At 54.2% G+C, this 26,457-nt stretch overlaps 1 protein-coding gene across 1 annotated transcript in view; it reads right to left on the bottom strand.

Annotated features, from left to right (window-relative positions):
- PKD1L1 (polycystin 1 like 1, transient receptor potential channel interacting) overlaps nucleotides 1–26,457 on the bottom strand; it is a 112,296-nt gene that overhangs the window by 76,256 nt on the left and 9,583 nt on the right. The window contains exons 4-13 of the mRNA XM_057304560.1: nucleotides 22,785–22,873; nucleotides 18,989–19,109; nucleotides 18,226–18,437; nucleotides 17,250–17,548; nucleotides 10,712–10,885; nucleotides 8,876–8,995; nucleotides 8,250–8,418; nucleotides 7,547–7,786; nucleotides 5,953–6,085; nucleotides 1,933–2,139 (exon numbers count right to left, since the gene is read on the bottom strand). Coding sequence (XP_057160543.1) covers nucleotides 1,933–2,139; nucleotides 5,953–6,085; nucleotides 7,547–7,786; nucleotides 8,250–8,418; nucleotides 8,876–8,995; nucleotides 10,712–10,885; nucleotides 17,250–17,548; nucleotides 18,226–18,437; nucleotides 18,989–19,036 — 1,602 coding nt within the window. The 5' untranslated portion in view covers nucleotides 19,037–19,109; nucleotides 22,785–22,873. The remainder of the gene's footprint in view (nucleotides 1–1,932; nucleotides 2,140–5,952; nucleotides 6,086–7,546; nucleotides 7,787–8,249; nucleotides 8,419–8,875; nucleotides 8,996–10,711; nucleotides 10,886–17,249; nucleotides 17,549–18,225; nucleotides 18,438–18,988; nucleotides 19,110–22,784; nucleotides 22,874–26,457) is intronic.

Here is a 26,457-nt window from a genome sequence, read left to right as displayed (position 1 = left end):
AGCTCAGACATCAGCAAAAGCACTTCATCAAGTCAGGTCTCCACGACCTGGAGGAAGACAAGTCCGGGGCCCACTTGTGGGTAGTGACATGGCTCAGGAGTAAGTGTGCCAAGCAATGGAGCCACTGAGCATGGCGGCTTGGACCCCAGCCTTCACCCTTCCCATGTGGGCAGGAGAGGGTGCTGTGAGCCCACTCCCCAGAGCCTGGGCAAAGGGACTCTCTCAGCACTGCTCACACCGGGCTACTGGCTCTTGGTCTTACCGAGCATGTTAATGCCCATCTTCTCTCACCTTATCCAACTGTACGCACTTGCTCAGAGCTGGGGGATGGAGGGGGAACCCCATGGGCATGCTGTCCTGTCCCTTTCTCTTTTTGCCAGGTCACGTGGCACTCACTTGTGACCTTACACAGTATGATCCAGGCCCCGCGAGAATGACCATTTCTAACCAAACCAACAACAGTATTTGTGGTCTGCCAAGTTTCGGGCCAGACCAGACAGGTGGCCTCTTGGGGAGGCTGGCCAGCCCGCCTGCCTCGGAAACACTCCACCACCCCATTCATGCCCCAGCTGGGGCACGGGGAAGTTAGGCTGGTAGCACAGTCCACACCATGACCTCACAGCGTCTGCTCTGGGCCCCGTCAGTCCAGCTGAAATCTACCCTTCTAGGAGTCACTTCCCAGATTCCTCAGTGACAAGGAGAGCCCACGATCGGTCACAGAAACGGGATACCTACTCCCCCCTGCCGATGTGACAGTGGACACTAACGATTTTAAGCTGTGTTAAACCAAGAAACAATACAGACTATTACCGGAACAAGTGATTTTTTTTAAAAAACACTGCAACTAATAAAACTTTTCCACTATTTTAAATTTAAGTAAATTTCCACTATTTTAAAATTTAAGTAAAACTGGTGACACACCTCCTTATGATGCTTAATATAGACAGACCAAACCTTGCCTCCTTTTCTGGCTCCTTCCCCTGTCCCATCCTCAAAACGCAAGGGCTGCCTGCCTGGGCTCCTCCCTTACTGCTCCTGTCCTCCCCGGTCAGAGATCCCAGCATCCCCCCCACTCCCCAGGACACTCCACCTGACCTCCCTCCTCCCTTGCTGCAGGTGTCCCCCTGCTCAGAGACCCCATCACAATCCTTCTCCCCACTACCACATCCACCTGACCCCCCTCCAACATTTCCAATGGGGCCCGCTGAGCAGTGAAGCCCAATCCCTCCTTTCTGCCTCCCCTAGTCTTCAGAAGAAACCCCCACTCATGTGTTCAGCCTTGTGTCCCAACGCCCACCTCCTCAAACCCCACATGCTTCCATGGGACCGTCCATGGCCTCCACCATTCTAGAATCCTCTCCTGACCTGGAACACTGCAAGCATCAGAGGCAGGGCTCACAGCCATCCCTCCCCCAGGAGGTGATGAGCTCCCCAGGGAACTTTCAGACAGCAGGAAAATGCAGGGCCAGTCTCTGCCTGGGAACAGACTCTGCCCCAAGAAACGGACTCTTCTAGAAGGGACGACATATTTTCACCATTTTTCCAGGCAAAGTACACCAAGTGCCAGCAGCAGCCCAGTCACCAGGGTGTCCTCACGGCCTCAGCTGTCTCACTAACGTCCCCTCCCGCTCCAGGCGGGAAGCTCTGGGATGACACACATATTGATGTCCCCTGACATCCAGGACTACCTCAGCGACACAGTCAAAGCAGATGCTCAGGAGGCCTTTGCTAAAAGAATAAGGAGATTTTCACAATGACTTTGCCTGTGTTTGGACATGCAATCTGCTCTTTCAGAGGAACTAAGTAAGCATTTATGGACAGCCCAGCCACACATGTTGTGACAACCCTTGTTTTCTTGGATAGAGCAGGTTGGAGCGATGGGGGCTGAGCTCCTGCTGAGGCCGGCGGGATGTATGTCAGCCAACCACCCACCCTGGCAAGAGCGGTGTAGTTCCCGGGCTCCAGGAAGTAGCTGGGGACGGTGACCATCTGCCTGTGTGTGCTGACGGTGGGGGGCAGGGCCACGGGCCATCCCTGGGAGTTCCAGAAGGTCCAGGTGTAGGAGAGGCCTCGGGAGATGTCACAGAGGATCGCAGACTCAAACGTCACAGCCAGGGTCACAGGCTGAGACCTCCACACCTGCGGGTTAGAGAGAAAGCGGTCTCCAAACGTCCATTATGCGTAAGGCCACAGAGAAGCATCTGGGTGGCTCTGTGGGTTAAGTGACCGACTCTTGATTTTGGCTCAGGTCATGATCTCAGGGCCATGAGATCGAGCCCCACATCAGGCTCCATGCTCAGCGGGGAGTCTGCTTGAGATTTCTCTCTCTCTCCCTCTGCCCCTCCCCTTCCCGTGTTCTTTCCCTCTCTTTCTCTCTCTCAAATAAATAAATCTTTTTTAAAAATCATTTTAAAAAGCAACCAACAGAGAAGAAAGAAAAGCATTTGCAAAATACATGACAGTTATTATTGTTTAAAATCAATAAGACATTTTCAACGTCTCCAATGGAAAAATGGGCAGACATACATGGGCAAATCACAAAATTTCCACTGACATTTTATCGTATGGTTTTGACTATGAACTCCTATAAATGTTGTATATATTCAAAAATCAAATCAAAAAGCAAAAACAAAACCAAAAGAAACCAGTAAGTTCTCTGATAATTGAGAACCGAAACAAAGGAATATAACCGTATTTCAAGGAAGCAATAGAGAAGAGAGATAAATTCCGAGTTACTTTGATGTGCAGTATTGTGAGAATATATTCTAAAGGCCAAAGAACCACAGATAAATCTGAAAGCTCACGAAGAAGTTTCATTTCTGGTGGAAGTAATGGTGTTATTACTTTGAAAACATTTCACATATTAGGAAAAGTGCTAATAAATAATGTTGACGTTCTAGACATCGAGATTTTAATACGAGAGAATTCAAGTATAATCTATTTCAAAAGCATGTAAATTCTGCATACGTGACGTTTCCGGGTGGGAACAGCAGGTGGAGTCATGACTTAGTTAATGTCACATGAGCTAGTTCCTACCAGCGTACACTCAGGAGCCCGCACACGACGATACCCGGGAACACTGAACACCCCGGAGCCAGATTCCCATCCCCAGTCACCCATTCGAAGGCCCAGGGCTCCGCGGAGAGATGCCGCTTCCAGCGAGAAGGCAGCTGTCCACGGGCCGGGCAGAAGCGTTCCAGGACCAGCGGGCTGTGGCAGAAGGTACCAGACCCAGCCCACAGCGAACCTGACAGGCCCCACACAGGCCGCTCTGAGCCTTTATAGATCGTGTCTGCAACGGACCCAACAGCTTACAAAACCTCAAACACATGAAGACACACAGAGGCTTCCCTGCCCCCCGTCCTCCCACAAAGCACACACAACTCAGCTGTCCCCATCAGAAGTGGCTGGAGCCCAACTTCTCACTCTAAAAGTGGAGAATTAAGGGAAAGATGCAAACACTGTTTTCTTGCTTTTTTGAACGAACTCTATTTTAGGAAAACTTACAGATGTAGCTGATGAGAAAAAGCTTTTTTTTTTTTTTCTCTGTTCTCTCTTTTTTGAAACAGAAAACTTCGGTGCATCCCCAGCAAACAAACGATTACATTAAGAAATTCTGGGACAGGGCAATGGGACTATATTAGGTTAGGTTATACGAAGAGATCGTTGCTAATTGTTTTGACAACAGCGCTCTGTGTAGGTAAGAAACCGCCCGTAGTTTCTAGAGCTACACACTGGAGCACCTGCGGTTAATTGTGCTGCGGTCTGGAAAGGCCTGTAGAATGTTTTGGCAAAGAAAGGAACAGAGGAAACCAATACGGTGAAATTTTAGGGATCGCTCAACGTGGACGATGGTTCATCACACACTGATTTATATTTGAAATTTTCATAATAAGAACTTTAAAATGTAGTCCATAAGTACATAAGGCATACTTGCCAACATTAATAAGCCAAAAGACAATGGTACAGGGGGCATGTTAGTGCCTACCAGTCACAACCCCACCCCTCCAGCCAGTCTGCCTCTCCCAGTCCCCTGTGCCCCTCAGCACAGCCCCTAGACCGTGCCCGCCCGGCCCACCACCGAGCCCGACAGGATTCCCCAGGAACAGGAGGGAGGGTGGGGGAGGGCTGAGGGTGGAGGGTCGAGGATGGAGGAAGGCTGAGGGATGAGGGTGGAGGATTGAGAAGGCCTGAGGGACAAGGGACGAGGGTGGAGGGTGGAGGAGGGCTGAGTGATGAGGGTGGAGGAGGGTTGAAGGACGAGGGATGAAGATCCAGCCCTGCTGGCCGGCCTCCCACTTGGGGAAGACAGTGGGGCACAAAAGCTCCCCTGCAGGATGGTTTAATGAAAATCTCCCACAAAAATGGGAAAAGGGTAAACTTCTAGAAGGAGTTGGGAAATGGGATCTTAAGAACTACTGGTATACCTTTAAACTGGAAGTTGACCTTTGGCCTTCCTTAAGTGTGTCCAGTGACACAGTGGCATTCTCTTGCTGTATTTTAGATGATTCTCCCTTTTCCTTTATACTTTTAGAATATGCATATGAGAAAAAAATTATAAAGAAAAAATGGACTCATCGGTGTTGTTTCCTTTGTTTCAAAAATGAAAAACCCTTGAGTCCTTCTTTTTAGAACAGCACCCCGGGTCACACAGCCAGTCATACTTTGGACCCCATGCCATGAGCGACTTCACTGGCTCATGCTTACTAACCAGGGACAAGTCCCGTCCGGTGCCTCGACCTAAGAGCAGAGTCGGGATTTAAACGCAGACCCCTCTCCCCTGGGTCTGGGCTGCTCCCAGTTTCCATGCTGGGGTCTCCCTTGACGTCCTGTCCATCTCCCCGATCCCGAGAGCCCACTGCCCGTGCAGACGCGTAAGTGCATGCTGGCCTAGCAGGCGCCTGGGTCTTGCCAGTAAGGGGCCATCATCGTCCTGCAGGAACCACGTGGCCAGGAACCACCCGGGTCTTGCGCTGGGGGCTCTTCCGTTTGCTGTCCCCCATCCCCGGATCCCCATGATCTCATCTGGGGCGGGAGGTGCCTGACCCGGGAACCTGGTCAGAGGCCCAGCAGAAAGACACAGGACACATTCTGGAAATGCAGCTGAGTCACGACTTTGGTTCCTGTGTGTCACTGGACACTTCTGCCCTGAAAAGGGAAATCTGCTCTCACCCAGAGGCCTCAAAGGAACCTCCTTTTCCTAACCCACAGTAGGCGCTCAGGAAGGGACCGATCCTGTCTTTGGGTGTTGACATCACATGAATTCAAATACTCCTTTCTCCTGAAAGCGCCTGTAGTGCTTTGCACAAGGAATTTCTTTTTTTGTTTTAATTTGTTTATTTGAGAGAGAGAGGGAGAGAGAGCACGAGCAGGGTGAGGGGCAGAGAGAGAGGCAGAGGGAGAGGGAGAAGCAGACTCCCTGCTGAGCAGGGAGCCCGATGCGGGACTCCATCCCAGGACCCTGAGATCATGACCTGAGCCAAAGGCAGACGCTTCACCGACTGAGCCCCCAGGCCAGTCTCCACAAGCAACTGCTTTCTTCCTTTTTTAATTTTTTAAAAAGATTTTATATATTTATTTGAGAGACAGCATGAGAGAGCAGGAGTAGGGAGAGAGAGAAGCAGACTCCAGGCTGAGCAGAGAGCCCAACACGGGGCTCGATCCCAGGACCCTGATCATGACCCGAGCCGAGGGCAGACACTCAAGCGACTGAGCCACCCAGGCCAGCCTCCACAAGCAATACCTAAACAGCCCCTTAAAGCAGGCCGAAAAGAACACCAGAGTGACCGAGGTCAACTAGGTGCCTCGGGCCAGGATGAGGCCCTCCCTCCGCCTCAGCACCAGGGCCCTCAGAAGCTCCGAGAGGCACCCTTTGGTGTCCAGTGCAGCAGGACTCCGTTCCCCGAAGCCCCGCCGTTCCCAGTGCTGAGATGACCCCCAGGCCCGCCCTACCTGCACCTTTCCCAGCCCCATGTTCTTCACGGGGGGCGGCTGGCAGGGCTCACGCACGACGAACAGCTGCTTTCTCAGGGAGGCAGAGCTGACGTCGTTGAAGGCAAGGACCTGGACGGTGAACTGTCCTTCCCTGCAAGGCCACAGTGCGCAGGAATGAAGACACCCCGCCCGTCAGGCGTCTGCCTGTCCCTCCTCCTTCCTAACACCCTCCACCCACGTCATTATAGGATTCGAGGGCCAGACAGCCCATCAGTGAGAAGAGAGGACACGCGGGTCGTGGGGCAGGTGTCCACAGGGGCCATCTGCTTCCTGGTTAATATGTTGGCTGCCCGCCCATTGCAGGGTGAGCCGGATGCCCAGCTCCCAGACCAGTGTCACCTGCTGATAGAGAAACAATTATTCCCATGGGGACACCTCCTGGCAGCCACGGCCTGGCCCCTCTGTGTACCATGGGGTGATCCTCCCTGTGACAGGCCCCCCAAACCCTCAATGAGAAAGTCTGGGCATGACCTTCCCGCTTTACTCCATCAGCCGCGGGACCAGAGCGCCGCCTGCTGTCATGGTGCACCCGTAAGGAAGGCAGGTCGGGCTGACCACAGCACAGGCTGGAGGGCCTCAGGGCCCAGGTGGTTGGGGAGCCCTGGGACACTCCAGAGACGAGGTAGGGGCACGGAGCCGTGCGTGTCCATCCCGGAGCCACAGAGCACATTCCCAGGTCCAGGGCCCCAGTGTCCACCTGCAGGAGCCTACCCGGGTGCCCTGGCCCAACTCCTTCCTGCTGTGAACACCCAGCCCCAATGCAGAGGGTACACCGGGAGAGCTAGTGACAGGCCGTTCGGGCATGTTCTCGCACATGGCGAGGCCACAGGGGCTCTCAGGGAAGTCCTGCGCCGAGGGAGGTCTGCCGTCTTTCCCTGCTGCTGCCGGCCACACGGGCCTTGCTTCTGGGCCCTTCTGCACATATGACCATGTCATTACAACAGCACGAACGGTGCCACACCAGCTCCATCCAGAGGTCCGCACAACCTCGGCAACTAGGCGTCCAGTGCTAGGGTGTCCCCCCAGCCGGGGAGCAACGGCCAGGAGGCTCAGGCTCAGACCTGGCTGGCCTGCCCTTCGTCAGTCTCCTAACCTTAATGGTGGCAATCCTGCCGTCTGCCCTGGTGGCTTCCGGTGGGCACGCCCGCCTCCCCCAGGCAGGCCCAGCAGTGCTTGAGTCTCCATAATGCTTCATTCCAGGTAAACGGTGGGTGCTCAGTAAATGCCAGTTGAAAGGACACAGCCCAAGCTCTTCAGGGGGACAGTGAGCCCTTGGCAGTCCTTCCAAGCATCTTCTACCTCTGTCTGCCCCCCACCCTACGTCCCACGGCCCTGTCCACGCATCCTGGTGCTCAAAGTGTCCGCTTCCCACCCCGCTGTCTCCAGTCCCCTGACCGTGAGCTCCTGGAGAGCAGCGGGTTTATCTGTCTCTCTTCAGTATCTGCCAACTGCATGCACTGCTCGGTCGGCTGTGGAGAACCGGGGGCTCACACCTTGCAAAGGCCGTTCCAGCCGCCATGTGCAGAGCCGTGCCTGCGCCTGAGCCACTCACCTGCTGTAGGTGTGACTGGCAGAGCTCTCCCCTGGGCCCACGGCGCCGTCCCCAAAGTCCCACAGGAAAGTGACGTCGGTACCGAAGTTGAGTCTGCACTCAAAGGTCACGCTGGCGTTCAGCAGAGCCGAGGAGGGGGACGCGAGCCGGCTGGCGACGATCCTCCTCTGCGCCCTGATGCGGCGGGGCTCCGAGGCCACGCTGCCCAGCCTGCTGGTGGCCCACACCGTCACACTGTACCTGCGGTGGGACCGCCGAGAGGGCGGGCAGGGCAGGCGGGGGACAGATTGGGTCAGGGGCAGAGAGCAGCCCCAAGAAAGGCAGGGGCGAGGGAGGGGACATTTTCACCCGCAGGGACTCCCCAGCCCCCGTGGTTCCCCGCTTACTGGGAAAGGTGGCGGGGATGCTAGGGCCGCCCCCCTGTCATTATGTCAGTCACCTGCAGAGCAGCACCTTCAGCACTGTGACCCTTGTTTGGACGGGATCGACAGGTGGAGGAGGTGGGATGTGCACCCAGGACCGCCGGTTCCAAAGCCCCACGCCCACCCAGGTGAGAGGGACTTCCTTGTCCTTTAACCTTCCACGTGCCTCCCTCCCGTTCACAGAAGTGCTCCTGAAATCACTCTAGCGGCAGCGGGGGAGCCTGCCGACGAGCTAAGGCCAAGCTTCCAGCAGCCGCCCGTCATGACACCCATTTACTCACCACTGGGGGATGCTGAGTCTTTTCTTAATGCTCCTGGACGTTGTCCTCACAGGGGGACCATCTCCGAATGACCACACAAACTCCAGGGGGGTCGTCTCCTCAGTAACAGCCAGAAAAGTGATGTGGGCGTCAGTGGCAAACACGGTTCCGTTTGTGTAGACAGAGACGGCTGTGAGAGTCGGGGAGAGACAGAAGCTTGGGTCCAGAGAACAGGGGCCATGCGGGGGCGCCAGCATCCTCACCTCCCACACGGTATGGCCGGGAGGGTCCCCAGCCCACATGTAGGGCTGCAGTGGGCAATTCTGTCCCCAGATCAAAGGCCACCAAAGTCATGGCTCATAGTGTCAGGGCCAATTCACGACCATCCCTGTGAGTTCTCCTCGAAAGAGCATGGGACGGAGCCGGGGGGCATGCAGAGGGCACTGCACCATGACCCACCCCAGACCTTCAGGTCGAAGCCTTGCGTGTGGTTTCTAGAAACCACAAGAATGATCTGCAGGTGAACACAGAGCTGGTTCAAGGGCAGACGCAAATCTCAGCAGAGCTAACGACAGCATCTGGCGCTTTCCGGGGCCCCTGTGACCTGAACGGACCCGAACAAGCCTGAAATCAGAGTGAAGACGTACGCTGCATGTGATATCTGACCGTCACGCGGGGCCAAGCCTGGCCACCTCTTGCTCTGCTCTGAGAAGTGAAGGACACGTCACATGAGGGACCGGCTGGAAATCGATGTGAGACAATGGTGCCTGAACAGACGACAAAACAAAACAAAACACGTGTAAGGGCCTTAAAGTCCATTCCTTTGTCTCACGCGGTCGATGATCGGTATTTTTCATCTTCTACTTTCCCTCTCCGAATTCCAGTGAGTTTCAGGTTCTGACACGTGAGTTCTGAAGTCAGACAGGCCTGCGGACCATGAGCCTTGTCCGGAGCGTCTCTCAGTAGCATTTGAAGTGTTTTCTCACCCCCGAGACCGGCCCTGCACGAAGTGAGTGTGTTCATCCCTTGCTGGACAGCCTTATCTTGGAAGACCTCCCTGACGGGCACGCTAAGGACTGCTTCGCTGCACGAGGTTCTCAACAGGGCCCCGGGGCGAGCCTCGGGCTGGTAACCCCTGGGACACACAATGCAAAGTGCCGCATGTACAGGACACGTGCACACGCACGCACGTGTGCTTGTGTGCGCGTGTGTGTGTGTGCGCACCAGGAGGGCGGGTACCAAACGTCCTGCCGGGTCCCAGAGGAGTACTGGCATGTGCGGGAAGACTCAGAATAACCCGTGTGCCTATATGAGGAAAGGAGGCGGGTCTTTTCTTGTAAGTACTGTTGTTCTGGGTAGTTCTTCCCTTCAGAGGGACAAAATGCTCATTTATAACAACAATAACACGGACTGGGTGTTTCGTTCATCCGTGCTTTAGAATTTCTGAAAGATAACTACCCCGTGACTGAGAGTGACATCATCCCACGAACAGGACCCGAAGCTTCATTCTGGTGGGAGTGCGGCATCAGCCTGCGGGAGGGAGCGCACGTACGGATCTGCACGAGAACACCCCGTTACGCACGCATCCGTGCCAGACCTTCCGATCCTAACTCCCGACACAGAACGACGGGGGACAGGCTAGGGGCTCTCACGAGGCTAACCGCATGGCAGCCGTACGGCCAGGGTGGACAGCAAGTTACAAAGACCTCCAGGTGAGTGAGTGCATCGGGATACGAGTCCCACTGGCTTCCTGTTTTCCCCAGTTCTGGGAAATGTAACCCATCGCTCCACTGACTCAGGCCAAGTGCTCTGGGATTGTCTTTGATGGGTATCCACGCTTGCCCACGACTCTTCTTTCCATGTGTTGCTGACACTTGGCTGGGATTCCCCATTCCCACCCCGCCGACCCCCAAGCCGGGTGCCTCCTCTACAATGCCAAGCAGATGGGGAGCCCCTTGCCAGTAGCTGTGGGGACTGATGGGACCAAATCACGAGCAGAGCGCCTGTGCCCCCATGAGCGCTCTTCCATCCCCAGTGCCTGTCCGGCCTGATCTGCTGCTTGGACTTCCTGCCGGGCTGTCAGATGCTCTCCCCACACCTGCTGCCTCACGGCTGCCCCCCTACCCAAGGCCCATGATGGATCCAACCCCTATCCGAAAGCTTCCTTATTCTATGGTGACAGACCCACCCTCCCACCATCTCCCAGGCCCTGGCCACACCCTTCAAGAGGCAGCGCACGTCTGAGCTCCTGTGTTTCCGGCACAGACCTCAATGTCTGTACTAGACCGTAAAACCCGAGACCAGGACTTTGTAGGACTTTATCTTCACATGCCCCTCAGAGCACAGTGCTGGGCAATCAGTGTTTCCTGCATGAGGCGGGGTAAAGGATGACTGCACGCCTGAGCTGAGAATCGGTTCAACCTGGGTGGTACCGCGTGAGCAGAGGCGGGTCTGGGCGTTCAGACATCACAGGTGTCTCTTACCTTTCTGACCCGTGCGGGAGTCTGCAAAGGCAAGAAGCTCATCCTTGTGGGTGCTGCTGGAATTCATGAACACAGACACGGTTGCAGAGCCGATCTCCACATAGTAAGGCCCAAGCTCCTTTTCGGTTCCATAAAACTCATTGTACATAAGCACCTTAAGCGCATAGACTCCTTCTGGAATGAGAAGAGGCCATGTGATGAGCTATGAAGAGCATGAACAATGCTGAACAGCTGTGCAAGGGCGACGATGAGTGACTACTCTGGGATCGGGCCCAGCACAGGTGGCCTCCTCTTGCAGGAGGGGCCGCCTCGTGGGCAGGGGACCCGTGCGGGGCACGTGACACGCAACAGGGCCCGGCGTGTGCTTTAATGCTCCACAGTCACGAAATTCTTAATAATTTGTGTTAACCAAGGGTGCTGCGTTCTCATATTGCCCCGGGCCCCGAGAATGACGCAGTAGAACGGATTCATGAGGATGCAAATAGACACTGGCCGCCCTGCCACGAGGCAAAAGATGCAGCGATTGTGACAATCACAAACACACACGCACGTGCACGTGTGTGCACACTGCCCTTCTATGCAGTGAGGGGCGGGCCACAAGATGGCTGGCGGGACGGAAACAGAAGCCAGAGGGCACCACAGAAGGATCTGGGGGGAAAGCGAGCAGAAAGGCTTCGAGAAGCAAAGGGACCTAGCACATACATGGCCAGTTTTCCATCAGGAGAGCTGAAATGCCAGCACAGAAATAGATTTACTTTTGTTAAAGATTTTATTTATTTAGAAAGAGAGAGAGAGAGAGAGAACGAGCAGGGGAGGGGAGGGGCAGAGGCAGAGGGAGGGGCAGAGGGAGAGGGAGAAGCAGACTCTGCACAGAGCAGGGAGCCCGATGCGGGACTCGATCCCAGGACCCTGGGATCACGATCTGAGCCGAAGGCAGATGCTTCACTGACTGAGCCACCCAGGTGCCCCTAGATTTAAAGACATAATTTAAGAAAAAAATCTTTCCTGAAATGAAGGAACATGAAGCATATGTACATATTGGAAAGGCACACCGCACACCAGAGAGACTTGACCCAGAACGGCCAGCGCTGAGACATGTTCCCGCAAAGCTACGGGACCTCAAATATAAACAATGACTTTGAGCCAAAGACATCAAGTCATCTCTAAGGAGGAAAAAGGAAGCTGACCATAGAGCCCCCACAGCATGGGAAGTGTGGAGGGTCATGCAGACGGTCCCGCAAGCACGGTGGACTAAGATCCAGCCCCTGCATTTCTGAGTCCTCTGTCTGTGGCGGAGAATCTGTACTTTATCCTGACATCGGATACGAATGACGTCGGTCCAAGAACCCCACTCGGGCCAGACCAGAGGAGAGAAACACCCCTGTTTCTCGAGAAAAGAATGTGTGACAATGGACAGAAGAGCCAGCAAGTTGTCATTCAAATATAACAACTTTGACTATGTAAGAAGTGGGAATTTCATTGCATGAGTCTTCCTAGCACGGCTATTCCAAAACATGCATCTGATAAAGGCTGCTGTCCGAAACGTCCGAAGGACTCTCGACACTGAACAAACAAGCAAGCAGACGGCCTGATTAGAAACTGCACAGAGGGGCTCTGGACAGAGACGTGTCACCCAAGGAGACAGTGAGACAGGGAGCAGCACATGACGAGATGCTCCGTGTCCCACGTCAAGGCCGTGCGCACGGGAACCACAGCCCTCGAGGACGGCAAGGATCAGCCCTGACGACACCCACTGCTGGCCAGTGTGTGGCGCCCCACGAGCTCTTGCTCACCGCTGGTGGGGATGCAGAATGGCCCAGCTGTAGGGCGCCCGGGGGCTCAGTCAGAGGAACGTGAAACTCTGGATCTCGGGGTCATGAGTCAGAGCCCCATGTTGAGCATAGAGATGACTTAAATAAATAAATACATAAACTTAAAAAAAATGGTGTAACTGCTTTGCAGTTGGGTGGTTCCTTTAAATAAAACTAAATACACCCTTACTGTAGGATCCAGCAATCATGGGGGTTTGGGGCAGACAGGTGCTGGGCTATTTGCTGAGACAGGGTGCTGCCAAGGGGGAGGACACCCCAAATCCTGCCTCAGACCAGGCTCCCTTCCTCCTCCTCACACGTTCTCACACTCACATGTACACACTCTCACACATGCACACATGCACACGCCATGCATTCCTGGCAGGGGTGTGATCACGAGGACCGGACGGAGGGTGAGCGCAGGTGCTCAGGACAGGAAGGTGTCAGGAGCCAACACAGCCGCCCTGTTGAGGGACACGGGGCTGTGACGCCCCTACATCGTGCCAGCGATCACTGTTTCACTTCTTTTTTCTTTTCTTTTTTTTTTTTAAGATTTTATTTATTTATTTGACAGAGAGAGAAGAGAGACAGCCAGCGAGAGAGGGAACACAGGCAGGGGGAGTGGGAGAGGAAGAAGCAGGCTCCCAGCGGAGGAGCTTGATGTGGGACTCGATCCCAGAACACCAGGATCACGCCCTGAGCCGAAGGCAGACGCCTAACGACTGTGTCATCCAGGCGCCCCCACCGTTTCACTTCTAACACCGACCACATTTTAAGACGCAGAGACAACCTCAGCATTTTTTTAAGCAAAATGGGAGAAAATATCTGCTCTTCATGATGGGCTAGAACTATGAATTAATAATGAAGCCAGAACACTTGAAAGGCCATATGACAGGTGGCAATTTCAAAACTGAAATAATAATACGGTAAGCATCCAACTCAAAATGGAAACCTAGAACAAAATCATTGTATAAAAGCAGGAAGAAGGCAGTAAAGATAAAAGCAGAAATTAATAAACTTAGGGGAGGAATGTAGTCAATGAAATTCAAAGACTGGTTCCTTTTTTTTTTTTTTTTTTAAGATTTACTTATTTATTTGAGAGAAAAAGAGAGAGCGAGCACGAGTGGGGAGGGAGAAGCAGATTCCCCGCTGAGCAGGGAGCCTGACGTGGGGCTCGATCCCAGGACCCCGGGATCATGACCTGAGCTGAAGGCAGATGCTTCACCGACTGAGCCCCCCAGGTGCCCCAGAGCGTCCAACTCTTGATTTCAGCTCAGGTCGTAGTCTCGGGGCCCTGGGATCGAGCCCCACATTGGGCTCCACGCTCAGCACGGAGTCTGATTCAGAGTCTCCCTCTCCTTCTGCCTTCCCCCTGCTCATGTGCTCCCTCTCTCTCTGTGTGTCTAAAGTAAATAAATAAATAAAATCTTAGAAAAAGTTAAAAATTTAAAAATTTAAAAAATTAAGAAGTCCTTGATAGTAACCCTCTTACACTGTTGGTGGGAATGCAAGCTGGTGCAGCCACTCAGGAGAACAGTACGGAGGGTCCCGCAAAAAGTTAAAAATAGAACTATCCTGTGACCCAGCAATTGCACTACTAGGTACTTATCCAAAGGATACAAAAATACTGATTCAAAGGGACACATGCACCCTGATTTTATAGTAGCATATCAACAATGGCCAAATTATGGAAAAAGACCAAATGTTCATCAACTGATGCATGGATAAAGATGTAGTATCTATATACAATGGAATACTACTCAGCCATCAAACAGAATGAAATCTTGCCATTTGCAATGATGTGGGTGGAGCTAGAAAGTATAATGTGGAGTAAAATAAGTCAGTCAGAGAAAGACAGACACCATATGATTTCACTCATATGTGGAATTTAAGAAACAAAACAAACAAGCAAAGGGGGAAAAAAAGAGAGAGAGAGAGAAACCAAGAAACAGACTCTGAACTCCAGAGAACACACTGATGGTCACCAGAGGGCAAATGGGTGGGGGGATGGGGAAACAGGTGATGGGATGAAGGCGTGCACCTGTTGTGATGAGCACAGGGTGATGTGGGGAAGTGTTCGATCACCATATTGTACACCTGAAGTAATATCACACTGTATGCTAACTGAAACTTAAAATAAAAAAATAAAAAATAAAAAAAGTCCTGATAAAAGAGGAAAGATGAGAAGCTCCTCAACATTTGAGAAGCTCTATCGGCCCCAAATCTGGTACCAAGTTTAACGGGCAACACTGAAAGCATCTCAAGACGAAGATGTCACCATCATCTGTCCTCGGCCACCTTGTTCTGGAAGTAGCAGCCACGCTGAGTGAGTGAGACAAGGATAGGACAGGTGTCAGCTTGGAGGTAGGGGGATGGCATGTCCCTATCTGTAAATAACGTTCCCATAACCAACAAACACTAAGGAGTAAGCTTCATGGTAACTACACAATGTGAAATTCAGAGCAATAGAGGGGTACAAAATTAACAGTGAGTACCAGCAACCCTTCTACATCCCAATGACAACCCATCTGAAGAGAAAATGAAAAAAGAGATGCATATACCCCAGCATGAAAAAAAAAATCTCTTGCGAGAAACGTGCGCTTTCCCTATGAAGACATTTTTAAATGCTTCTAGAGACACAAGGAAGACTTGGACAGAGAAAGGTATTTTCATGAGGGAGGAGACTCTTGACACTCTTGAGACTCTTGAATAGTCTGCGGAAATCAGTTCATGAATTTCACATTATTCGAATAAAAACACCCATAAGATGTTTTTATGGGAGCCTGTGGGAGTCTAAAGTCCACATGGAAAAATGGACAAGTGAAAATAACCAGAATAATTTTAGAAAAGACGAGTAATGGGGCGCCTGGGTAGCTCAGTCGGCTGGGCGTCTGTCTTCGGCTCAGGTCATGATCTCAGGGTTCTGGGATCAAGTCCCACATGGGGCTCCCTGCTCAGCTTCTCCCTCTGCCCCTCCTTCCCACTCTCTCACTCTCTCAAATAAATAAAATCTTAAAAAAAAAAAAAAAGGAAAAGAAAAGACAAATAACGAAAGGGAGCCCACCTGCATGGACGGTAGAACCCAACCCACAAGCAGGAGTGAGGAGGGTGGGCTGGGGGTGGCCGGCGGAGGCTGGCGCTCTCCAGATCCCTGGGGGCAGAGCCAGCAGTGCCCAGGGGTGGCCATTCAGAGAAAACTAAAATGCAATCTGCCCCTTCAGTGTTGTCGCCAGAAGGCACAGTCCAATGTACTAAATATTCAACTCTGCGGAACAGGATTATATAAACACTGCAAGATACCACGAGAGAATTGTTCTGCAAACTTGGAATAAGGAAGAAATTTCTCTCTATGACATAAAACCCAGAAACCATACAAGAAAAGAGAAAGTATACTTAATAAAAATTAAAATTGCTGCACGAAAGGAGAAAAAGCTATAAGCAAAGCCCAAACACAACTGACAAACCAAGAAAACCATTCATTGCAGCTTGTATCATACGAAAAGGACTAATTTTCAAAATTACTCTAAGTGCTCATACCAACACCATATCAGGTTGAACCACGAAAGTGCTCTTCGTGGTAAAATATGGCAAACGTTGGCACTTTCGCATGATTGAACCTAATAACAGGCAAACTAAAACCACAGAAAGATACGTTTTGACCTTTCACACTGACATCTGCACTGCTCCGGGCACTATAAACCGGCCAACCCTTACTGGGAGCAATTTAGCAACACCGAGCAAACTACAACTGCACCTAGCATCGAGGAGGTAATTCCTCTTTTCTACAAAATGGTACATACGTGCGATTAGTCGCCGCAACGTTGTGTGCAATAGTGAAAGATTAGGAAAAAATCTCAAGGTCTACCCGTAAAAAGAATGGTGAGGTAGATTTGGGGCACTGCACTACTGGACCCCTCTGCACCGGCAGGGCAGGGCAGCTCCCGCTGTGCAGGCGTGGGAGGCGCTCTGGATGCGGACGAGCGCGGGAGCGGCAGTGTTCCGCGTCGTGCACACGTCTGTGTTCAGAGGGAAAGATGGTATTGTATGCACACACACGAGACATCTGAGATAGACAGCAGTGCTGCCTGAGGGGAGGCACCCGTGACTACACGCCTCCCTATAAGGCCAGGGTTTGAACTTCGAGAATGTACCATAGTCAAAAAATAATTTTAAAAAATGAACAGCAAACAGTGACATGGGGCCAGTGAGCAGGACAAAGTTGGAACTCTCCACCCGCCCTCGCCCCCCAACAACAGCTCTGGGAACTTGGTCCTTCTCCACGCAGACTGGTTCCAGCGCCAAGATGCCTGGAGAAAGATGGTTTTTGTGACTTTGCCTAAACACGAAGTGTTTGACATTTTAGTGCAAAAGATTAAGCGTGCGATGTTGTGTGTCATGTGTGTACCTGAAGGACAGTGTCAGCAGTTCACACCACAGCTCAGAGCTCTCCCCGTAGAGGAGGTCACGTGGCTTACCAGGTGTGTGCCCTCAGGACAGATCCCTGCCCCTTCTGGCCTTCCCATGCTCCTCCAAATGGAGGACAGTAGCCACGCCCAGGGCCGATGACAGGATTGAATGAGGAAACGTGTATGGGAGCAGGTACAGTGGGGGCTCCTGAGCCTTCGTTATCAGAACATGGCAGGTACCGGGGCGGAGGGGGGAGGAGTGGGGTCTCTCTGTACCTGCACTCCCTGCCCGGGTTCAGATCCTGACACTGAGCACCCTACCTTTCCCGAACTGGTGGTAGGCGGTGACCGCCATTCCCCCGGACACATTGCGGATCGTCACTTGAACCCCAGAGCTGTCCCCGAAATCCATCGCCAGACACAGAGCTGCTTGGGAAGCCACCTGGACCCGGAACCCCAGACTCGGAGGCGCCTGAGCGTCGGTGCCTGGGAAGTCACAGATGGCGGGATCCACCACGTCAGCAGGAACTTGCACGGAGACGGCTCCAGGGCGATACTGAGCGAGGGGACAGAGCTGCTTGGGACAAGACCAGGACGCTGAGCCACTGTGGCAGAGGGAGCTGTGGGGAGAGAGGAGGGACAACTTTGGAGAACACAACAGTCCAACCAGGAGGGACAGAGACTGGAGGAGAGCAAGCTTTGTGGAACCTGATGGCAGGGCTTACTTTCCCTGGTTCCCTGCGTCACCAGGCACAGGTGAGAAATGCAAGGTACACGAAGTCAGAAGGCCGGGGTGGGCCCGCAAGTCCGCGGGGAATGCTGAGGGCAGCTATAGTCTGAGAGCCCCCGCTCTGGCTGCATTAATCCCAGCCGTGATGCAAATCGTCTCCCTCGTTGCTAGTAAGGGCCGTACAAGGTGTGCTTCCCGAAAGTCACTACCTCTGATGTTTCTGTGAAAACGCCCAACGTGGGATGGGCGCCAGCCTTTCTACCAGCAGCCCTTCGTGCTGTTGAGTGCCCTGCGTGTCCACCAGGAATACACAATCATTCACAGCTCCAGTCTGGATGGGCATGTGACCGATGGGAAATACAAAGTTCACCCAGTAACATGGACTCTCGTGGGGTAAAACAGTGGCCAGCTCCATGGTCCAGGGTGCTGGGGCTGAAAGCACTGGCCACAAATACAACCACCACTAGGTGAACAGGGAGACAGTGAAGTCGCCAGCTCACGGGGCATGGCTCCAGAATCAAGCAAGGTCTAGGGCAGACACCGGCCTCCCCGCCACCTTCACGCTACCTTCTGGGTAAGGTGGGAGAAGGTGCAGCTGGAGTGCGGGTCTGAGCGGATGCAGCCGCCTTGATGGGGGCCCCCATTGTGACAGTGGCCGACGTGACCTCAGTCCCTGGAAGCCACTCGGGGGCCATGTCCTCTGCAGAGCGCTGCCATCCCGAGGGGCAGGAGGGCATCTGTGCGTTCACGATGCAGGAGCCCACTGCGGGACAGGTGCACTGGAATTTAAGAGGTGAATGAACAAGGGGTCATGACAGGGCCTAGGCTGGCGTCAGCGCTGGGCTCTGCACCGTCAGGAAGCTGGAGAATAAAGGGTCCCCATGAGGCTGCGGGGCCCCTCCTCCAGTGGGTGTGCAGGGTGGCCCCGTGCATTGCAGATGGGATGCAGGAGGCGGTTCACAACTGCCAGCGCAGCGGCCAAGAGCGCGCCAGCGGCCACCATTGGGAAGCTGGGGAGCCATTGTTATCCCAAGTTCGGGCTACTCCCACCTAAGTGACCATGAATGAGCTCCTTTATGGGGTCAGCTACAGTCAAAGTGCACGGCAGAGTGGTGATTCTCTTGCAGACATCAAAATGCAGTACACATTTTCCTTTAGTGAGGATCAGGTTATGCTTTCACCTGAGTGATTCAGGTTATGCTTTCAAACCGGCCGAACAGCGTCCAAAGGACTAGCAGCAGGAAATACGGCTCGTCCCCAAGCCCCAGGGCCGCCTGGCCCACCAGCAGCTTTCCGGAGATGTTCTGCAGCATCGGGCAGGCACACCCACCTGGAGAAGACCACAGAAGTCACTGCTCGCTATCCTAGCTGCACACATCCGTGGGAGACAAGGGCCCAGGCCACTGCTGCCCCAGAAGCTCGCAATTATCACAGAAGGTCCCCAGGAATTTCTGGATATGAAAGAAAAAGGCAGAAACAGGAAGGCTGGCTGTGCTTTGCTCACTCATGTGGCCCCTGTGACCACGGGAGCCCTCTCTGTGACCCACACCTGCTCATCAGGGCTCTAGGTGACACCTGGGTGCCTGCGGGTAGAAGCTGAACCCCCAAAGTGTGCGGCAGCATTCTGGGGAGGGGGTGTCACTGAGGAGGAGCACATTTAAAGCCCTTTACTAACATCTGTCCCCAGCTGGGACCCTGCTTCAGATGGCTCACCCAAAGGGCGGGTCACGATCCGAATGTGCTCTGCTGTCTGGGCTTGGGTCACCAGGAGCTGTCCCCTGAGGCAGAGCCACACCTCCGCAGGATTCAACTGTGCCTCGGGGCTACTATCCATTGCCTGGTGGCTGCTCCTGTGCAGGCCGGCTGCTCACCAAGTCTGCTGCCCTCCAAGTTCCGGGAATGGGGCGAAGGGCATGACCACAGCCAGCAAGGGCGAGAACCTCTTAGAGGGTCCCCTTCATGTCCCATGTCACAGGGCCCCGTTTACCTTGACCCATGGGTCCCACAGGAGGGATGTGCCAAGGCTGGTCAGGCCCAGGTCACTCAGACATGGACGCTGTCCCCCTCCTCTGCTACAGGGCTGGGTCCTTGTCCTCGGGCCGGTGCAGCTGAGCATCTCTGGCCCAGGCTGTCCTAACACTGGGCAGGAAGTATCAGGGCTCTGGGCACCCGGCTTCCAGCCATGCTCATGGGGCTAGGGGTGCAGACTTCAGATCACAGCACAAATGCCACAGGTCCCGTGAGCCCCCTTGTGCCCTGCCGGCTGCTGGGGCCGCACCCTCCTGGGGTCTGCCCAATGCCCTCCCTGTCCACACAGGGTCACCCGTTCTCTCTATCCAGGAGCTCTCCAGCCGGTCAAGCCCACCGTCCTCCTGCGACACAGTTCCTAGTCCTCTTGTCTTGGCTGCTTGCTTCCTATCCATTCCCTTACAAATTCCTTTAGCTGTTACGAATACACTGATGTTCCTTAAAACCCCACAGGTCTTTGCTGAGCTCGCACAGCCTCCAGAGGACAGACAGGGAGCACCTCCCCAGACTGCTGCTCTGCTCAGACCAGTTTCCAGAGTTTTCCAGGGGGGAAAGGCCCCCTCCCCCCATGCACGCTGGCTGAGACTAGGCTGCCCAGCCACCTGCTTGGTGCAGCCAAGGACCAAGGATGCCCGCATCCTGTTGAGCAGTGTGGGCCGTGGGCAGACGAGTTCCAGTGCAGGGCACCACCTGCTCTTTGTTCCCTCTGCTTACTCACAGGCCCTCATCCCCTTCACGGGCTATGGCAGACGCAGTAATTAACTTTCCGTGTGATGCACGAGAGCACAAATCCCAACCGGGGTTTCTCTCCAGCAGAACACGCTCACTTACACACCGGCTAGGTTCCAAAATCGCTTTGCAACGATCAACCCCGAAGTTCCTCACTGGTTTCCCCTAGCTCTGGAGGTAGAGTGAGTTTTTGGCGGGGGTCCCAGAGGACGCATCAGTCCACCTGGCGACCTGAGCCAGCAAGGGGACAGCCAGCCAGACGGGCGGGAGCCACCACACCTGCAAGGCAGACACACGGATGGTCCCTCCCAGGGGAGGAAGGCTACGGTGGGCACAGAGGACTCCAGACACCACAGTCCTGGGCCATGTGCTCAGGGGCGTGGCTCACAGACCACCTGGCAGGTCCCACTCTCCCCGGGACTGCAGCCAGCAAAGATGAGGGGCTGGCAGAGCCGGGCCGTGGACAGGTGTGGGGAACGGGGGTCCTCTTTGGTTTTGTTTTTCTGGGTTTTCCCACAGTGGCTGACTTGCCATGTCCCCACAGTCACCAGTCAGACTGGGCCTGGGTCCCCTGCCGTGTGTGTGCTCTGCGAGGGTAGGCCTCCACCTGCACCCCAATCTGCTCTCTGCAGTGTTAGAGTAGCGGCCAGGGCTCGGCAGGACGATGCAGGGACACAGAAGGCCACGTGCATCCACTCTATGCATGACCAGTAAGAGTCAAACATAAACCTGACCTGTCACCTCCCTGCGGAAGCCTCCAGGCCCACAAGTGCAGAGAAGAAACGTCTTGCATGCCCACACCTCCTCCCCCGCCCACCCTCCCTGGCCTCCCCACTCTGGCAGGGGTGGGGCGGGGTACACTGCCTCGGGTCCCTGCCCTGCCGGGGGCTTTTATTTCTACCCCAGGGACGCCGGCCACTCCTGAGAGAGGCTTCAAGAGGCATCAGGGGGTGCTACTTGATCTGCATCTGGGGGTCTCCTTCAGCCGGATCCCAGAAAGAAGAGGCCATGGGTGTGGGGCCTTGCCTGGGCACAGAGGACACAGAAAGGAGCCTTTGTCTTCGGGGGTAAGCTCCTACCGGAATAGAGTGGTTCATCCCAGCAGTGCTGCCGGCAGGGGTGGCTAGTACCCGTCCCTATGATCAACCTGCTTTCTCCAAACGGGCCACGTTCCTTCCTGTGCCTGCCGTTCCCCTGTGTGCTGGGATGACTCCTTCCCTGGCTCCACCAAATGGACCTCCGGCTCATTCCCCGAGCCCAGTCCCCAGTCCCAGGCCTTCCCGACTCCGTCAACACAGCTGACAGCCCCCGTGCATCCCCTTAGTGGGGCCCACATTGCCCTATTTGCTGTTTGGATTATGCTTCCCTCCTGCACTGGATTTAGGGTCCCCCAGCAGAGGACGGGATCTTATTAGTCTCTGTAACCCAAATTCTGCCTTGTAGGGTGGGGGCTTCAACAATGGTGGAGTTTTGTGGGGAAGCGGAAGGAGGAATCATGCAAAGAAATGGACAGCAGGTGCACTGAGGTCCATGGGGAGAACTGAGGAACTGGCGGGTGGGCCACATGCGGTGGCTCGCATCAGTGAACAAGGTGGAAATGCACAAATCACCAGGAAGGACAAAGAAACGTCTGCATCCGGGCACCCTGTGTTTCCTTTAGGAAAGATCCCGTTTGTTTTCTGTATGCGTCAATGTTTAATTTTCATCAGGGTGAGTAAAACCACAGATTTCAGGACTAGCATGAGGTAGAAACCAACAACAGGCCACGTATTTTTAGAAGCATGCTTAACTTCCAATTTCTGATTGCCCAATGCTACTTTCTTATAGTGGCGAAAAGAAAAACAAAACCAAAAAAACATAAAATCAACCGTCCTTCTCATTTTAAAACGTACACTTCATCAGTGCTCGGTACCTCCATGTTGTTGTGAAACAGACCTCGAGGATTTTTCACCCTAAACATCCTGCGGACCCTAAACCCTGCACCCACTGAATACACTGGGTCCTCACTCCCCAACCCCCCCCCCCCAACCCAGCACCCACCACCCGTCCTCCGTCTCTAGGAACTCGGCTGCTCTAGGGACCTCATGCATGTGGAATCCTGCAACAGCCGTCCTTCTGTGACTGGCTCATTCCACTTAGCGTCCGGTGCTCAGGGTCCCTTTGATGCTGCTGTTTTTAAGTTTACTCGTGTCACACCCACAAGAAGACCAGTCACCTGTTCTTCCTTCCACCGCGATCGGTGTTCTATGCGCTCTGCAACCTCCTGCACCCTGGACAGCCCTCCCGAGCTCAGCCCGGCCCGGGCAGGTCCTTGCACGCCTGTGTGCGTGTGCAGAGGAGCAGGGCTCCGCTGGGGCTCGCGGACATACCTGTTTGCACCGTCACACCAATCCGAAGTGGTCTGTGTTCTCCCGCTGACAATATTTAACGCTGCTCTGCTGGTTGTTTTCAAAATGTTCTGGGAGGGAGACAAACAGTAATAATTTGAGGGCTACTTACAAAAACCCAGTGAATTTGGGAAAGTAACACTATTTCCCTCATAGGATAGCAGCTGGCCCCGTTGGACTGTAGAGAACAGGCAGAGAACAAAGCAGGCGAGCCCCCTGTCCTCCCGGAGCCCACGTTCTCGGGGTGTTGGGGGGCCAGCTGGAGAGCAGGAGGGCTGTGGATGCCAGGAGAGCAGGGGGTGATGGGGGAGGCAGGGAGGTCAGATGGCATCTTCCAACCTGGGACTTTGCATGTCGTTCTCAATGAGACAGACGTGTGGGCACCAGAGTGGCCTAATCTGACTCATGTTATGGAAACTTTGGCCTGGCTGCCATATTGAAGAAGCCTATGGGAGGCGAGAACCCCAAGGGAGATGTTCTGAACTGGCTCTCAATTCAAACATTACATAGGCCAGAGAGACATGAGTGGCTCTGTTTCCAGCGCTGATACGGGTGAGGCAGCACCGCCGGGTACCCCTGATGGAACCCTTACAAGAGGCAGGGCACCATAGGACGTTTGTGTCAAACTAACCAATACAGACCTCCCTCAGTTTACAATGGGGCTGCGTCCAGATGAACTCGTCATAAGTTTAAAATACTGTTAAGTGGAAAATGCACTGAACACACCCAGCCTCCCGAATATCAGAGCTTAGCCTGGCCCGCCTTCGATGTGCTCAGAACACTTCGTGAGCCTACACTGGGCAAAGTCCTAGAACACAAGGCCTGTTTTATAAAAAAGTGCCGACCGTCTCCTGTGATTGGAGGCTGTACCGAAGGTGAGAAACGGAGCGGCTGTGGGAGCAGCAGGGTTGTCAGGGCATCAGTTGTGGACCCTTGGGACCGTGCACCTGCCCGGCACCTGCCACCCAGCATCCCGAGAGAGGAGGTACCGCATGTCGCCAGCCCGGGAAGAGATCTCCACTCAAAATTCCAAGTACGGTTCCTACTGAATGTGTATTGTTTTCATAACATCGTTAGGTCAAAAAATCCTAAGATGAGCCATCATTAAATCGGGGACCATCTATATAATGAGCGGCTGGCTGCTCTTAACTGCCCCGGACATAGGAAGGAAAGAAAGGATGAGCTCAGGGTTTCAAACTCCCACCTTGAGCTGCGTATGGATCCGAATTGGCCCCAAAGAAATCCCTATCTCCCGTGGCCACGGGGCTCGGACTCCTGAAAATCAACCCAGAGCCTCATCCCTGGGATTCACCAGAGAGAATGCCAGGGGCTCTAGAAGTTGGAAAAGGCACAACCCTCCCCACCCAGCCTCCCTGGGGGCGTGGCCCTGCCAACACCCTGACTCCGGCCCAGAAAACTGATGAGACAGAACAAATTTCTGTTGTGTGAAGCCACCCAATTTGTGGTGATTTGTCGCGGTGGCGCTGGGAAGCCCGTGCAGGGGACTGGCTCCGATGGGGTGGCCCCACAGGTGGTCAAGGAGGCAGTGAGGAGGGCTTGGCCCGGGACACCTGTAGAAGCAGAAGCTAGGACTGGCGGGATGGGCTCCTGGGGCAGAAGTAGGATCAGGCAGGAGAAAGAACGAAAAGACAAGGCCAAGGGCTTGGCAAATTCAGGGCTTGGGTGGGCACAGGTGGGGCGCCTGGAGGGGACCAGGCCGTGATGCTGTCACTGGTCTCCCCTGTGCCCCGTAGAGCAGCTTCCCATGACAAAATCCACAACTTGGCAAGCCAAACAGCGGCAGAAGTCGGGGGGGGCGTTAGAACTTTTGGGGGCTTGCCACCTCATTGTTGCACACTCACAGAGCCCCCAGCCCCCCAGACAGTGCTCCACTACAGGCTTGTGCATAAAAGGCGGTCACAGTCCTCGGACCAAGGGCCCAAGCTTCAACTGGTGCCTGACATAATTTGTAGCACGAGTGGTTTCAGCCAAGTAATAACCAGGGACCCGTCCCCTCTGAGGGAGGCACCCACGGAACTGTCCCCACCCGCTCTCTACCTGCTCCGAGTGCGGGCCAGATGCTCTGCTCCCAGAGGAAATCGCCTCCAGGTGTTGAGAAGGCCAAGGAGCAGGCTGACAGACGCCCAGCGCCTGGCCCCTCTGCACTGCCACACCACCTGCCAGGCCCGGTGACCCCGGCAGGACCTGCCCTTTCTGGGGGATACGGAACCCCGGGCTAAGGCAGCCCCTTTCCTGAGCCCTGGAAGGTATCATGAGCTGTCATGAGGGAATGGGACAGGGGCAGGGAAGAAGCCCAGTGTCCTCTCCCCATGGACCCCCCCTGCGGCCACCAGCGACTAGGCCTCCCATTAGCACTCCTGTCTGCCGGTCCCGTAAATTCTACTCTTTGGCCGAAGATAGTCTGTAACAACACAAACTTGCAGGCAGGGTTTGTTTTCCAACTCTTGCCAGTTATACAAAATTTCCAGCATAAACAAGTCCACAGAGGCAGAAAGCAGATTAGTTGTTGTCCGGGTGGGGGCGGGGAGAGATGCCCTACTGGGCATGGCATTTCTTTTGGGGGATGATAAAAATGTCCCAGAACCAGACTGCAGCGACATCACACAACTCCATGCACGTTCTAAATGCCACCTCAGTGCACCCCTTAAAATGGTTTCAGTGGTTAAAAAAAAGGGGGGGGAGTGGGGAGGAAACAGAGCTGTGCCTTATGGGAACGGACACTACGGAAATCAAGATCAACTCTGAGAATGATGAAGCTCCTACCAGATCTAAGCTGCATCATAACGGAAATCTAGTACGAGACAACTCAACCCGCCCACCCTGCTTCTCCTCCAACCCTTGCCTCACCTCTGCCCTCTGCCCCCACCACATTCCACTCCCATCCTTTATCAGCTACCTGCAGGTACGCCAGAACTTTCGAACCTTCGAGCTACTTCTTGCAAATAAAGCCTTTCCCAAGCTCTCCTGCCACCTGACTCCATTCAGCATCGCTGCTCCTGGGGAGCACCCAGCCCCCCCCTCCAGGCCTCACAGCCCAGCAACGCTGCAGGGGCTCCTGCAGCCCAGCTCGAGCTTAGAACCAGTGAGTTTCAGAGATACAATAAGGATGCTCACGTTTTCAATAGAAACAGAACTCAGGGCGAGGAGGACCACAGGGTATGCGCTGCATTACACGGGGACGGGGGCAAGGCCAGGCCCCACAGACACCCCGTGAGTACCCGCAGCGTTGGGTCCCCGAGAGAAGTGCTGGGCGTCCCCTAACATCTGGCCTCGGGAGTGGCAGCTCTCAAGCACACCCACAGAGGGAGAATTCAGGAGAATCCCACCTCTTCTTTTTCTTTGGGTCTTCCTTAAGCCGCTGAAACTGCTGCAGAAAGAATACTAGAGTAGAGCCGGTAAAAGCAGCTCCAGCTAATGAAATTCGGGAAGCGATATCCTAGAAACTTAGTCAACTTGCTAAAGGTACATAATTCGAGTAAGTGAGTAAAGGGTGGAATTGGGGGGGGGAGCGTGCAGTGCATATGCTGAGACTCAGGCTTTCTATTAGGGAAAACCCACCACAGGACAGCTCTCCAGGGAAGGGCTCAGGTTGTCCACGAGTTCCCAAGGATGACCTCAGAAAAACGTATCTAGT

This window comes from Ursus arctos, unplaced genomic scaffold (genome assembly GCF_023065955.2).
Source record: "Ursus arctos isolate Adak ecotype North America unplaced genomic scaffold, UrsArc2.0 scaffold_3, whole genome shotgun sequence".
Classification (NCBI taxonomy): domain Eukaryota; kingdom Metazoa; phylum Chordata; class Mammalia; order Carnivora; family Ursidae; genus Ursus; species Ursus arctos.
This window is presented reverse-complemented; position numbering and strand designations above follow the sequence as displayed.